This window comes from Myxine glutinosa, chromosome 5 (assembly GCF_964187855.1).
Source record: "Myxine glutinosa chromosome 5, kmMyxGlut1.1, whole genome shotgun sequence".
Lineage (NCBI taxonomy): Eukaryota > Metazoa > Chordata > Myxini > Myxiniformes > Myxinidae > Myxine > Myxine glutinosa.
Window position 1 is genome coordinate 204949318 of NC_136265.1, and position 16282 is coordinate 204965599.

General features: G+C 45.4%; 1 protein-coding gene across 3 annotated transcripts in view; it reads left to right on the forward strand.

Annotated features, from left to right (window-relative positions):
• RICTOR (RPTOR independent companion of MTOR complex 2) overlaps positions 1–16282 on the forward strand; it is a 115572-nt gene that overhangs the window by 3313 nt on the left and 95977 nt on the right. For 2 of the 3 annotated variants that reach the window (XM_068115046.2, XM_078779392.1), the window contains exons 4-7: positions 4744–4808; positions 5116–5247; positions 13020–13083; positions 15891–16017. In XM_068115046.2, coding sequence (XP_067971147.2) covers positions 4744–4808; positions 5116–5247; positions 13020–13083; positions 15891–16017 — 388 coding nt within the window. Of the gene's footprint in view, positions 1–4743; positions 4809–5115; positions 5248–10085; positions 10234–13019; positions 13084–15890; positions 16018–16282 lie in introns of those variants that run through there. The other variant, XM_078779393.1, reaches the window with a different exon arrangement.

Consider the following 16282-nt stretch of genomic DNA (forward strand, 5'->3'; position numbering starts at 1 on the left):
TGACGATTTGCATTCTACTCGCGCACTAAAGGGCCTATCTCATTGGCGGAGACGTCGCCGCGACTGCCGCGACTAATCAGTCGCGGCAACTCGGGCGACTCGGGAGACCAAAAAATGGCTTGCGCTCTCACCAAGGCGACGCCAGGGCGATGTCTACGCCAGGGCGATGATATTCATCACTACTCCTTTCGCTACATTTTTTACATTTTTTTGCATGTATTTATTTTAATGCAATTAAATATAAATTCAATGCAATTTAAATATACACTCACATGTAGGTAGGGGCTTCTTGATCTCCTCGAAGATGTTCTGCATATCAACAAGGAAGGTTTCAACCGCTGCTTTCTTGTATTGGTTATCTTTGTATCTTGCATACGATTTATCGTAAAATTCCGGATGATCCTCCCAGAAGTCAGCCATTGCCTCTTGATGCCCCTCTTTCCAATCATATTGTTTTCTCGTCGGATCGCCGCTGGAACCATGTTCCTCATCTTCTCTAGCATCAACTGCTGCCTCAGCATCCACAAACTGCGCTGAAGCTGCTACAACTGCTTCATCCTCCTTCTTGCCCTTCCAGCCCCCACTGCCCTTGGGTGGCATGGTGGAAAGACAGTACTACTCTGGAGTTGGAGCTGTCCCCTGGCAAGACAAGATGGTGGGGCCTCTTCCAAGGCAGTACAAGGAGCAGCAGCAGTAGCAGGAACAAGTACCAAATGATGAAGACCTTGACCGGATCTTGTACCTGACTTGGACCAGGAGTGAAGGCGTCTCGATGATGCCAGCACGCGCTCAGTCACGTGGTCTCTAAAGTGGGTCAAGCAGCGTCGTGGAGACGTCGCTGCAACATCTCCTCAGTCTCCTTGGTCTTCAACAGGTCGCGGAGACGTCTCCCCAGTCGCGGACAAAATTAGTCTCCGCGACGTCCAAAAAAAATCGAACATGTTTGAATTTCCCGCGACTTCCCGGAGACCCGGCCAGTCTCCAGGAGACGTCGCGGAGACTCGAGTCGCCACCAGGTCGCTACCTAGTCTCCAGGCCAATGAGATAGGCCCTTAAGGGAGGCCTTTGTATTTGGCCCTTGAACTGAAGATATCTCCACTTCCACAGGTGAGTGACACTGGCAGGAAATCTGACCATTAGACCTAGACCTAGGCCTGAAATGTCCATACCATTAACTTGGTGTCTTTACCGTTATCCCACGTTGTAACGGTAAAGATAACGGTAAAGACATAATTCATTCAGTGGGTCCAAGATGATGCGCCACTGCTACCATTTCACATCAAAATCCACCTCAATACCAATTACTAAGTCACTATTCAGCATATCTGCATTGTCTCCACACAATTAGCTTGTGAACTGGACTAACGGTAAAGACGGCGAATTTGTGAGACATTCTGAAATCATAAACTTCCCTGGCACTTTGCCAAACAGTCTGCTTTCTTCAACGTCGTTTTGGCTTCAAAATGGCTGCCGGAAGACCTCGTGGCCTTGGCGCAACAGCAGAGACTCCTATTATCCGCACAGGGAATTAGAAAATCACTTCTGTCCACAGTGGATAACGGTAAAGACATATGGTTTACCATACCTGGACCGTGACTATTCTTGTGACTGCAAATCACAGCAGGGCTCAAGGATGAGTTTACCATGAAGAGTCTTTCAGTTCAAGTAGTCCCATACGGATCTGGATTGGTATAGACTCTCAGAATACACAGGAACACCACTAAATTTTGATTTCAAATTACAGTTTGCAGTTTGGACAGGATAACGGAGTGGACATTTAAGACACATTTTGAGTAGCTTAAGTGTTTAATTATGCAGGAAGGCTACCCAAACAATTTTTTCCCATTCAAGAAAATGGGTGGTTAATTGAATATGTCAATAAACAGCTTGTAACTGGTACTTAAATGGGCAAATTCACCGCGGACATTCTTTACCGTTAATTGTGCCCCTATCGTGAAAATGACCCGTGTGTGTGTGTGTCTGTGTGAATAAGAGAGAGAATTGTGAGGAACAGAAATGAAAAATCGAGATGTGTGTGTTGTTGATTGTTATCTCGTGTGTATGTGTGTGTGGGTGTGTGTACGCATACCACTAATTTAAGGTTGACATATACATAATTACAAGAGCAGCTGGTGAATGTTTTGTTGCGAAGTCACTCACAAACAAAACAAATTGGCATTCCACTGAAGTAGTAGGAACTTTAACTTGTCAGGGATCTTGTTATAAATGAGCAGAGGAATAAATCACTGCCGTGGCGGTGCAATCTCGTAGATACAGGTGAAAGAGCACTGATGGTGCCAACATCGAAAAAGTGTCACAGTGGGTACAGTCAAATGATCCCGACGGATTCATCGGTGTGTAAAATGGTGCAGTAGAAATTCGGACTCGTGAAGGGAGACATATCCTGCCACTCTCTTCAAGTCCTGTGCAAGACTGAGTGTGTGCTCCGTGGCTGTTCAATGAGCCAAATATGAAAGCTGGATTTGACTACTCCCCTCTTGATTGCTCGATCTCATATCCCCAATCATTACCACAGTCCTCCAAACTTTCTTCTCTACCTCAATCGTATTGCCGTGGCTCTCTCACTATTCTGTCCTCTCCAACTCTAAATTCTCCTTCCACAATCCCTCCAATTGTTGCCGGTGGATTTCTGAAATTGTCTCTCCCCATGATCCATTCTCAGTTCCTCTTTTGAACCGACCAACCAATCAGACAGGCTGGCTGTAGCAACGACTAGTTTGCACCAGCAAATAAGGAGCGGACATGCAAGTGCGTATTCAAATGTCCAGACCACCACCAGACTGGCACTTAGCACAGATGGTGGGGAAAATATAGCATTGACTTTGACTTCCCAAAAAGGTACTTCCTGTTTAGGGTTTGCACGAGGTTTTAAAAGTTCCTTTGGTAGAGCACGACAAGTGCTTTTCTGTTGTGTTGTGTGTTTGTTATCGTGATTTGTGTCATGCGGTGTTGTATTTTGTATCTTATAAAGGTTGCAGTTGTGTTTGTAGCAAATTATCGGGTACATGCATTCGTTTTATTGGAAGAGGCATACTAGGCTGGTGCTTCAAGCCGAGCGGTTAAGTCAGTTGGGGATATGGTTAGGAAAAAGGGTGATGGAGAGTGAGGTTATCAGGAAATAAGGATAAGATAATGAGATGACAAACGGTGTGATATGTTCTTGATCTTGGCCCCCGATCTCCTCCTGTGTCTAGCTAGTTTCCTTGTCATCCCTTGTTAATTAAAATTAAGTTGTTCCTCGATCATAAACTGACGTTTGTGGACACATGGACAGACGGAATGACAGACAGATAGAAGTTAACCAATTGCTTACCCCGGCTTTTTGCTTCGCGTGCGAGGAGTAGTAATAACAAGAACTGTCATGTTATAGTATCAGTCAATACTTTTTGTGTACACCCATTCCCTTAATAAATGCCATCACTGTTTTACCCGTGATTCCTTTATACGACTGAAGCACTCTTACAGGAATATTGCACCAAATATCTCTTGTAGTACATTCCACAGTTTTGTAAGGTTAGTTGTGTTCTTCTTCTTCTCTGTTCTGGGTAATCCCATATGGCCTTGATTGGACGCATGCCTGGACTCTGGGGTGGCCATTCTAATACCTGTAGCACACCAGCTGTGACCTTGTTCTCCAAATACTGTTTTACTTTATTGGAAGTGTGTTTTGCATCATCATCTTGTTGGAGATTGAATCCTCTCCGGATTAAACGATTTCCACTCGGAACTGCATGGTGCTGGGTGCTGCAGTATCTGCTTGTACTTCTCTTTTGTTGGCGTTTTATTAATTTTAACTAGCTTTACTGCACCAGAAGCTGAGATACAACCCCAGACAGTCACAGAGCCTCCCCCTTGTTTAACAGCAGGCAAACATGCGTGTCGTAACACGGTCCTTGTCTTCGGCAGATAAACTGGTGGCAAACTTCGATTCATCAGACCAGAGTACCCAGTTCCATTGTTCAGTTGCCAAATCTTGACATTGCCTTGGAAGATTATTTTTGTTGACCTTATTTTTACCTTATTCTATGGTGTCAGATGTGGTTTCTTCGCTGCAACTCTGCCATGGAGACCCGCTACAATCAGCCTTGTGCGCACAGTGCTTGATGACATGATCATGTTCAGGCCTGCTCCCATTTCATTTGTCAGCTACTGACTTGATTGCCCCTCCTTAATGCTACTTCAAGTACTTATCTTGCCTTGGGGAAGTTCCTCTGGGTCTTGCTGGCCTTTTCTCGTCTTGTACCGATTCAGTTTCTTTCAGGCGTTGCAAAGTGTACTTACATAATATGCACACACACACAAGTACCATACTCGGTGGCATAATAGTTAGAGCGTCTGCTCTTGGCCTCGGAGGTTGGTGGTTCAAACTCCGGCAGAGACATCCAAAATACTTTTAAAATGGTACGTGCTGCTTCCTTGCTTGACACTTGGCATTTAAAAAAGATAGAGCACGGACAAACAACCATATGTTGGCAATCATAGTGTAGGCTTGATGTAGGCGATCATAGTGTAGATCATAGCTTGATGGGCCTTATGGCCTCTTCCTGCATTGAAGTTGCTTGTAACAGAACTCGTGATTACTGTTATTCGATTATTTTTTAACATAGTAAACCATTATACTGCGGAAGCCTTCCTCCATGAGGTGTACCAACAAATACAATTCAATAAAAGAACATTAAAAGTCATTTTAATCAGTCATTTAACTTGTTCTCTTTTCCACAGTTGTTGAGCAGCGTTGGACTTTCAGAAGAGGTTCTGGGTCTCAGCTTGAAACAGATCCTTCTTTGGTAACCAATCATTGCATTCACACTTGATATTTGAGAAATATTTTTGCCTCGGGGGTAAATTCATGCTTGACCGTCCATTCCATGTAATTTAAACCTTTCACAGGTCTGAAATAGAGCGTGATACTCGGTTTACTTGGCTTTTCCGGGAGGGAATTATGCCTGAACTGAACACACACTGTTTAAATTAAATCACATTTATCTATTTCAAAAAAGAAGCCAAGAAGCTCACTATAATTATGATCTTATCTACACCACCCCTCTTCTTTTCCCACCATTCTTTACTTCGCGTCCTCTTTTCTGTATCTAGTGTTCGTGTTGCTCTGCTAAATGAGGCCAAGGAGGTGCGTGCTGCAGGGCTTCGGGCTGTCCGACACCTACTGGCATTCCCAGCAACCTTACCCTACCTGCTTCAGCTCCGGCTCGACTATCTGATAGCCAGGTTCTCATGAAACATTGCCTCACTTTTTATAAGCCGATTTATTGTGTTACGGATTCGTCACTTCCGTTGTTGTAGATTCCTCCACTTGAAATATTTCTGATTCTATGTATTATTATTGTCTTCAAAAGGTTTATTGCTCATGAACTGTTTGCAAAGGATAAAAGCGTTATTGTTAAAAAGAGACAGGAAGCTGGATCGGGAGCCGGAAGAAGAAGAGGAGGAGGAGAGAAAGAGGGCGGAGCGAGAGAGGTCGGACAGGAAAGCCGAGTTGCTCCGGTTCTGAAGTGAACGTTGGCGAGCAAGAGTCACTAGCGAACTTTCGGGTTTCCGGGAAAGGAATTCCGTGTTGTCATCGCTGTGACCGATTAAGCTGCGTGTCAGGTTGCTATCGATTCAGGAGAGAATCATCGCCGTGCTGGTGCGCCACGAGACCGGGCCGTCGGCCATTTTGACTCGCGCAGGACTTGTACTTCGCTCGCGGTTTCGTTTCTTTTTTAACATTTTCACCGCGTTCAGACGTCGATCTGGGGCGTGTGTGTGACGTGGTTTTTGAAGGCTAATTCGTCCATACCGAGGGTGTGATCTCTCAGTCGCCTGTAGGGCGCCTTTGGATTTCCCAGTCGCCTTGAGGGCGCCTTTGTACAGCTTCGGCTGTGTGACTGTTTTTGCCATCCGCACGGGATTCTCGTTTCGATTGGACCTCGTTCTGGCGATCGCTGGAGCGAATCAACTGTGGCTTGAAGCCGGGAATAAGAGACATTGGGGATGTTCTGGTTTCACTCATTTGGAGCACAGTGAGTTATATATTATAACACTGATGGTACCATCATAGAATATTGATTGTACTTTAACTTTTGATTCATATTATTGTTGTATGGTTATTCTTGTGTGATCTTAATACAATATTTGTTTGTGAGTAACAATTGGTGTGGCTTCACCATCGATCTTTGACATACAGAATAACACATTTTTCTGCCGTGACTCCTCTTGGGGCTCGGAGGTACACTGTGACCAGGGGGTCGGGGAGGAGCACGTAACAGAAATTGGGGGCTCGTCCAATTGACTCGGGGGCTCGAAATTGGGTCGTCGTCCGGGATTAAATTCCCTAATAACACTCAGCCGGGATTAAATTCCCTGATAATTCGCCCGGGAGGGAATTCCCTAGCATTCCCAAAATTCCCAAATTTGGAATTTTTCTAACATTCCCAAATTTTTCAAAAAAATTGGAAATTTTTGTGTGAAGGTTAACAGGTGCTAACTAATAGTCACCATGGTGTTTGACGCAGGAGAGTTTGCGGCGTCCCCTAATGAGGCACAGTTCCAAGCATTTAAAAAATCGGAACTCTTGATATTGGTCAGACATTTTAACTTGGAGGTCCGAGTTAGTATGAAGAAGGCAGAGATGCAGACATTGGTGGTAGAATCTCTGGTGGGACAGGGAACATGGACAGAGGTAGCCTTGGATTGGTTACCCGAGGAAAAAGAAAATGTGGAGCTCCGGAAAATGGAGATGCAACTGCAGAGCCAGTAAAGGTTAAAAGCAGAGGAAAGGAAAGCAGAAGAAAGAAGAGCAGGGGAAAGAGCAGAGGAAAGGAGAGCTGCAAGTGAACCCGAGGAGAGAAGAGCTGAGGAAAGGAGAACTGAAAGGGAACTCGAAGAAAGAAGAGAAAAGGAAAGGGCAGCGGAACGAAGAGCCGAAAGGGAGTTAAAGGAACGTGACATGGAGTGTCAGAGGGAACTTGAACTCAAGGAGCTGCAAATAATGGAAGAACGGGGAGAAGTAGCATCCATGCCGGCTGGTTCGAAAACTAGTCAGAAGACCTGGGATGTTGGTAGGCATGTGAGGCTGGTTCCACCCTTCAATGAAAAGGAGGTAGCCACGTTTTTTTTACACTTTGAGAAAGTGGCTCAAATGCTAAAATGGCCTGAGGAGTCCTGGACCATGTTAGTGCAAAGTGTTCTGGTGGGTAAAGCTCAGGATATTTTTTCGGCTCTACCAATTGACCAATGTGCAGATTATGAGATAGTGAAGAAAACCATTCTCAAAGCCTATGAATTGGTCCCAGAAGCTTACCGGCAAAAATTTCGGAATGCTAGGAAGAGGGAGAGTGAGACCCATGTGGAGTTTGCCAGAATGAAGGAAACCATGTTTGATTGGTGGTGTGATTCGAAAGGGGTAGGGAAAGACTTCAAACTGTTGCGACAATTGATCCTGGTGGAGGAATTCAAACAGTGTGTCCACGAGGATATTAAAGTACATCTGGAGGAAAAGAAGGTACCAGAGTTATATGAGGCAGCAACCGTGGCAGATGACTCTGCCTTGACACACAGGATGGGATTCCACAAACCTAACTTCTCGCCTAAAATTAGCCAGGGGAGTTATGGTACATCCGGAACGGAGAACGAAAATTCATGAGGGCGGCCCAGAGAGGACTATGAGGACATATCTGATACCGCGACTTTTAGGGATCAGAAGACTACAGTTCCAAGACAGACCTATCTTCCAGGGAGCTCGAGGCAAACCACGAGTTTCTCCTCCGGGCCTACTTGCGCTTTTTGCAAAAAACCTGGACACTTGATGTCCCACTGTTATGCCCTGGAAAGGAAAAATCAGGAGCGGAGTCAGACTAGTACAACTCCGAATGCATTGGCAAATGTGAGAAATCGCCCTCAAAAGGGTTACAAACCATTTATTTCAGAGGGGTTTGTGTCACTGGATGGAGACTTGACTAACCAGAGACCTGATAGAGTGTTGAGGGACACAGGAGCACATCAATCTTTGATGCTTGAGGGCATTTTGCCATTGTCAGAGAAGACGGCAACTGGTGTTAGTGTTCGTTTACAGGGGGTTGGTGGCTGTGTTAAAGCTCCACTTCATGTCATCTATTTAGAGTCTGATTTGGTGTCAGGACCGGTCACCGTAGGTTTACAAGCCACTCTTCCTGTAGAGGGAGTATCTTTTGTTATCGGGAATGATTTGGCCGGTGGTCAAGTTTCTGGTAACCCGATGTTTGTTGAAAAGCCTAGTATGGAAAATAACACCGCACAGTTAGAGCAGGAGAATCCGGGTATCTTTCCATCCTGTACCGTGACTCGTGTTATGAGTAGGAAGCGCCCTGACGAGAAAAGGAAGTACCCGGAAACTAAGTGTCAGCACACACAAGTCAGGGATGGAGGCTGTGTTGGCAAGCTCTTTGTAGGTGGACTGAACTTCAACACAAAGGAAGATGTTCTGGACTCTGTCTTCGGCAGATATGGACTGCTCTTGGAAGTGCTGCTGATAAAAGACAGGGAGATGCAAAAGTCAAGAGGGTTTGGCTTTGTCACGTTTGAAAACACAAAGGACGCCAAAAATGCAGAAAAGGATTTGGATGGCAAGGATTTGGAGGGTCGGACCATAACAGTAGAAAAGGCAGGCCATAGGCGTCGAGGGGGCTACAGAGGAGGAAAACGTGGTGGTAGTTTCAGGGGTGGCTATGGCTCCCGGGGTGGGAGTAGTAGTTTTGGTGGTGGCCGCAGTCGATATTACTATGGAGGCTCCCAGAGTTACGGCAGCTCCCGAAGGGATGATTATCAGGGTAGTGGCCGAGAAGGAGACCGCTATTCACGTGACTACAGCGACAAGCGGTCCAACCGTGATTATCATGAAAGTTAGGAAGAGTTGAAGCACTGAATGCTGCAGAGCAGCCGAGCCAAGATTCCTACATGGATTAACCGTGAACGCCACGTTCCTCAAGGCGTCCATGTAGTGAACTTTCTTACACGGATTAACCGTGAACTCCACGTTCCTAAAGGTGTCCATGTAGTGAATACCTCCAGGCCTCACCACCCAACAACCATGGAACCTGGCTCTCAGCTCGGCCTCCCGGAAAAAGTGCTATAGATTTGTTTGCCTTTGGATTTTTGATCACAACCCCTTAACCTTCATTCAAAAGAAAATAAAAATCAGAGGTTGATGAGATGGAGTTTGGCTTTGCAGGGGTTCAACTTGGAAATTGAGCATGTAAAGGGCAGGGACAATGTCGTTGCTGATGCTTTGTCCAGAGTGAATTAACTTTGGAAATCTCTGTAAGTTGTTTGAAGTTTTGTTGCTTTATTTTTGGGAAATATTGATTATTGTTGCTCACGGGAATTGATGATTTGGGGTGTGAGTCTACTTTTGTTTGTTTAAAGAATTTTGCCTACAAAAAAAGTTTTCACTATGTTCAAACTTTCTTTCTTGAGAGGGGGAAGTGTTACGGATTCGTCACTTCCGTTGTTGTGGTTTCCTCCACTTGAAATATTTCTGATTCTATGTACTATTATTGTCTTCAAAAGGTTTATTGTTCATGAACTGTTTGCAAAGGATAAAAGCGTTAATGTTAAAAAGAGACAGGAAGCCGGATCGGGAGCCGGAAGAAGAAGAAGAGGAGGAGAGAAAGAAGGCGGAGCGAGAGAGGTCGGACAGGAAAGCCGAGTTGCTCCGGGTTCTGAAGTGAACGTTGGCGAGCAAGAGTCACTAGCGAACTTTCGGGTTTCCGGGAAAGGAATTACGAGTTGTCATCGCTGTGACCGATTAACCTGCGTGTCAGGTTGCTATCGATTCAGGAGAGAATCATCGCCGTGCTGGTGCACCATGAGACCGGGTCGTCGGCCATTTTGACTCACGCAGGACTTGTACTTCGCTCGCGGTTTCGTTTCTTTTTGAACATTTTCACCGCATTCAGACGTCGATCTGGGGCGTGTGGGTGACATGGCTTTTTGAAGGCTAATTCGTCCATACCCGAGGGTGTGATCTCTCAGTCGCCTGTAGGGCGCCTTTGGATTTCCCAGTCGCCTTGAGGGCGCCTTTGTACAGCTTCGGCTGTGTGACTGTTTTTGCCATCCGCACGGGATTCTCGTTTCGATTGGACCTCGTTCTGGCGATCGCTGGAGCGAATCAACTGTGGCTTGAAGCCGGGAAAAAGAGACATTGGGGATGTTCTGCTTTCACTCATTTGAAGCACAGTGAGTTATATATTATAACACTGATGGTACCATCATAGAATATTGATTGTACTTTAACTTTTGATTCATATTATTTTTGTATGGTTATTCTTGTGTGATCTTAATACAATATTTGTTTGTGAGTAACAATTGGTGTGGCTTCACCATCGATCTTTGACATACAGAATAACACATTTTTCTGCCGTGACTCCTCTCGGGGCTCGGAGGTACACCGTGACCAGGGGGTCGGGGAGGAGCACGTAACAATTGTTCCTAGGTTTGGATTGACCTTGGAGGTTTTGAAAAGAGTGCTGTATGCCATGCCTATAGCTGTTTGGACAACTGGTGGAAGGGATATGATTACTGGCTTAAATATCGGGGTCAGAGTTGGGGTGAGATGGATGCATATTCAATGAGCAAATGACCTCTGAAAATGTGTTCAAAGTTTGTTTTTTTTGACTACTCTTATCTGCAGTCATTTACTGCGTTTTATTCTCAGAATGGATTTTTACAATGAAAAGGTGTAAAATCATCTTGCTTCAGTTACTCTAGAGACGTTGGTTGCCACTATTGTGACTTGCACGAGAGATCGGGCCAAAAACGATGTAGCACGATACGATATTTCCAAAAGTTGTGGACGGGCTATGACAAAACTTGATGGATGATTTGGGTAGGTGACAAGAACAAGCCGATTAGATTTTGATTTAGGTCCGAATCCAGATCCGGCCTATCAGTGCGATCCAAAGCGTAAACTGTTCAGCCTGGCGGAGGTATGCGCTCTTCCGAGTGCCTTTCGAGTTTGACCTGCGATATCTTTCCTTCCTTCTTACTTGGCTAAAAACGCAAGAATAAAAGGCTTTGAGTTATCTGCTGAAAAGGGTCACAAAGTGTTGACCTTTCAGACTTAAAATTTTTGTCGGCGCAAAATAAAAAGGGTAAAGTCCTCTTTTGCTTCCTTCTAATGATCTCCCCTCTGGGCTGGTGCCTCTGCCTCATATCTTGCTCAGCTCTGACGCTGTGGAAACCAAGGCCTTCAAGATTATTGGATTCTCCTGCAATGAAGTTGAGTCTATGGGCCTATCACTTAGCCATCACAGACAGGTCAGTGGTCTCTCTGTCTTCTACTGCTTCCTTTCTGGTCTTGTACCCTCTGCTTTTTCCTTGCTTTGTCCCCCTCAGGTTTCTGCAGGGCTCACGCGGTCCACCATCAATCCCCTTCTGGTGAAACTACCTAAATAGTGGATCACTGCTCACCTCCACTCATTTGTTCCCCTTTTTCCCACCTGCTGAATCAACTTCCACATCCTCTTCAATCTCATTCTCCCCTCCAGATCTTCACAACAGCTGTTCACCACCATCTCAGATCGTCCCCAATCCAAAAACATGACCCTTTCTATCCCCGTTAATCCCACCAAATTTCAATGTGTTAGCTCTTACACGAGCTTTGATTCTGTATCCAAAAAATAAATCCCCCCTCCTTCCAATTTTCCAGTTTTCCCTCCTTGGAGTTTCCTTCGGTAACCATCTTGCCGGTTCCTATGAAATGTCTATATGTGGGTAGAAAAGCTTGGAGAAGGTAGACAAAGTGTGTGTGATAAACAACGTCTTGGGAGTCCATGGGAGGCCGTGTCTTCATATAACATTATCCTTATGTACAAACCTATCGAAAATTATGGACATGTGATGCTATATGACATTATCGATGAAATTGGCTTCAGCCATGGTACCATACACGCGATTGTCCATAACCAACTCAACCTTTGAAAGGAATCATGCAGGCAGGTGTCTCACAGATGCTGATATGGCCCAGCATTTGGAAACCAATACTGCCTTACTCCCAACTCTTTCATAATGAAGACGACGACTTCCTGCCTCGTATTGTGACTGGAGACAAGATTGGATGTTCCAACACAAACCATGATTAAAGAAACAAAGGATGGAGTGGACATTCCACATATCCTGTGAGGAAGACTTTTAAGGTCCAGTGGTCTGTTGGCAAAATCATGCTGATGGTGGTCTGGGGTATGAACGGTCCCCTTTTGATTTTATTTAAAGAACAGACTGTGACCAGTGCAATGTACAGCTCAACTACTTGTGAAGCGAGATTCACAGATGTGATCGCGGTCTCTTGTCCCAGGGGTGTGCTTCTGCAACAGGATAATTCCAGACCTCACACCACCTGTATGGCAGCAAGCACATCACCAAATGTAACTTGGAGGTTATCCCACACCCTCCGTACGCACTTTGCTCCATCCAACTACTGCCCGTTTGGGCCCATTAAAGAGGCCTTACATGGCGAGTACTTATTGTGGCACGAGGATGTCAAGAAGTTTGTCAAGAGTGTGGCTACACAGCAACCCTACATAGTTATATTCTGCAGGCATCAGGAAGCTGACATTGAGATGGGATATGCATCTCAATCCTTGGGGATTATGTTGAAAAAAATCCTGCAGCAGTAGATATATGTGTCTGCTCAATAAAGAGCTGTGGAGAGCAAAGTGGCGTAATTCCTTGATTTCCACGTATTTGCAGATTTGTGCTTTCTCTGTTTTGTTCTGGTTGTCTATCCACCACAAATCTGATTATAGAGGAGTGGGAAATTTTTGAATGTTTGAGAACCAATTGCCTAGTAGATTAAAGATGTTATTAGTAAATTTTATTTTAGCCATACATTTGGTAAATGCTTAACTCTCTAAGATGGTTGGTATTTTCAACTTGGGAAGCCAAATTATTGAATGTACCAATATCCATTTCCCCATCCCTACAGTCCCCAGTGTTTCCTAAACCTGAGGCTGTGCTGCTTGCAGGTGTGTTGATATCCAGCAAGGCAATGAGGTTGAGAGGACACAAGCCCTGCGGCTTATTCGCAAGGTACGTGTTGAACTTTCCATCATAAGCTTCCGGTTCGGGTTTTTCGGCACGTATTCTGAAAATCTGAGCTCTTTGTTTCCACATCATAAAGCTGAGTTTTCTAAACCGGATTTGGCGTGATCAGGTCATCTCATCTCGATTCCGGATGAGATGAACTCATAAAATCGGTCGTCTGTCCATCCGTTAACTTTTTGCTATTTTTGCTACTCCTCACTTATCACCCAGCTGATTGTTCAGAAACTTGGCCCATGAATACAAGACAGTGTCCCGCACAATTGCGCTGCCATCAATTTTTCGATTTCGGATTATCGGGGCTATGCCAGGGGTGGGGGGTGGGGGGGGGGGTGTGGTGTGGGGGATTAACCCCCAAACTTTGGATCTCTACTCTCTTATTTACGAACTCGTTGATCTGAAACCTGATGCAGCCCTTCTACTCGATGGCCCACAAAATCCCTCAGGCTTAGATTTCTTGATTTTGGATCATTGGGACTCCCCAGGATGGGGGGGGGGGGGGGGGGGGTGGGGTCACCCCCTGAAACGTCAGATCCCTACTCGTCTCCTATTTACCAACTGATTGATCTGAAACCCGATACAGCTCTTCTACTCGATGGTCCGCAGGATCGCTCATTTTTGGACTTTTTGTTTCCTTTACAGATTCGGATCATTGGGGTTCCCGGGGTGGGGGGATAGGGGGGTGGTGGTTACCACCTGAAACTTCGGATCCATACTCGTTCCTTATTTACCAACTGATCGCTCTGAAGCCCAAAATGACGATACAGCCCTTCTATTCAATGGTCCACAGGGTAGTTGCAATGGTCCACAGTCCACAGCAGTTGCAGGAGAAGTATATGGAGAAGAGGAAGAAGTTGTTTCTTGGGTTTGTTGATCTGGAGAAAGCATTCGATAGGGTTCCACGTGAAGTAGTGACATGAGCATTGAGGAAGTTAGGAGTGGAGGAATGGTTGATCAGAGTAGTGATGGCAATGTACAAAAGAGCGCGCACAGCTGTGAGGACGTAGGACGGGAACAGTGGTGAGTTTGAGGTGAAGGTGGGATTGCATCAGGGGTCAGTACTAAGCCCACTACTATTTGTAGCTGTGATGGAGGTGCTGGCTCAGAACGTAAAGGAGGGTTTACCGTGGGCATTGTTGTATGCAGATGATCTGGTGTTGATTGCAGAAAGTATGGATGGACTGAAGGAGAAGATGAACAAGTGGAAAGAATGTATGGAGACAAAAGGTCTGAAGGAGAATATCGGAAAAACGAAGGTGATGGCAAGTGGTAAAGCATGTGGTGAGGTGGAAAGAACTGGGAAGTGGCCGTGTGCTGTGTGCGGGAAGGGTGTCGGAGTGAATTCCATTCAATGTACAATGTGCGCTGAGTGGGTCGTCAAATATGTAGTGGTTTGAGAGGGTCATTAACCAGTGTGGCAGCTACATTCAAGTGTAAGGTGTGCACAGAGGGAGTTGCAGATGGAGGAAATGTTGAGTTGGATCTTGGAGACGGCGTGAAGCTGGAAGGTGTGAAAACATTTTGTTACCTTGGAGACATGCTGAATAGAGAAGGTGGATCAGACTCGGCAACAGTTGCTGGAGTGAGATGTGCATGGAAGAAGTTTTGGGAACTGAGTGGCGTGCTGACGAGGAGGGTAGTGTCGTTGAAGCTGAAGGGAAAGGTGTATGCTGCATGTGTGAGAAGTGTTATGATTTATGGGAGCGAGACATGGGTAATGAACGTAGAGCAGCAACGAAGGGTGGAAATGCGAATGGTTCGGTGGATGTGTGGAGTATCGTTGAGAGAGAGGAAGATAAATGATGAATTGCGAAAGATGATGGGAATATTGCCTGTGATTGATGCTGTGAAGAGAAACAGTTTGAGATGGTTTGGTCATGTGTTGAGGAAGGATGAAAGTGACTGGTTGAGAAGAGTGATGGAAATGAATGTGGAAGGAAGTAGAGGACTGGGAAGACCGAGAAAGACTTGGCTAATTATGGTCGAAGAAGAAATGCGGGCAAGGGGGTTAACAAGGAGAGATGCAAAAAATAGGGCAAAACGGAGAAGATTGTCATGGGGACCGCAAGGCTAACCCCCGCTCTTGCAGGGAAAATGGCCTTAAAATGCCTGTTGTTGTTGTATTCAACGGTCCACAGGATCACTTGGTCTAACATTTTTGTAATTTTGGAGCTGGTGGTCTACTAGGGGTTCATGGGGCTTACAGCAGGGGGGGGGGGGGGGGGGGGTCGAGTCACCCCAAATTTTCGGTGGTCTGAACTACAATCTCAAGAGATGACCATAAGCCCACTTAGGGAGGGGGGGGGGCTAATCATTTTGCTATTGTGTCGTAATCTCGGTGTTTCTGCTGTATCCCATGCAATATTTCATGATAATTTGTTCACTGCTTGTGCTCTTGGTTTTGTTTGTTTCATATTGTTCAATGCCTAACACGGCCTTCTCTCGGATAGAAAGTGTATCCATCTTGTCCACCCCATGCCTTCTGCCTCCCATTCCTCCCCACACTCATTGTTTATCCAAGTCTGCCTCTGTGTTGGCCTTCAACTCTGCAGTTAGTGTTTCCCCCTCTGTCTCTCTGTTGTTCCTTTTGTCCTGTTGCGTCCTGATCCATTCAGTGTACTAGTAATAGCTCTTCCATGAGCCTCGTCTATGTATACAAAAAAAATCCAGGAAGCCTTGCCTTGTGTTGCTTTTTTGATTTCCGAATGTACTGAACTCTTGAGAGCTGTATGTGGAACAATGGAGTTTGGATGCATTTATTCCAATAAACACATAAAACAATATCAAACCCACAGATATTAGCTGTAGGTGGAAGTCTCTTCCCTCCATCGCTCGCTAGCTCACTGGTTGCTGTGGGCAAAGAGGGGCATCAGGAGAGGGACCGTCTGGCCAGAGCTTGCCTCGCCACACTCTGCGAGCTGGGTGAATCTTCCTTGCATTTATTACCCATTCAATGCTTTCATTCATGGTGCATGGTCTTTAAATCATTCCTTTTTATATAAAGTTTGATTGGGATGCTAATTAACTTATGAATGCAAAATAATTATTTTCTGACTTATTTGAAAGGAAACTACTTTCTGGTTAGAGTGAATGATGCAAGATAATTTGAAAATTGTTCATTGCAGAACATCAATCGTGTTTTTGTAGAATGAGTAAGGATTATTAAAGCCACTGTTTGGTGCTCGCA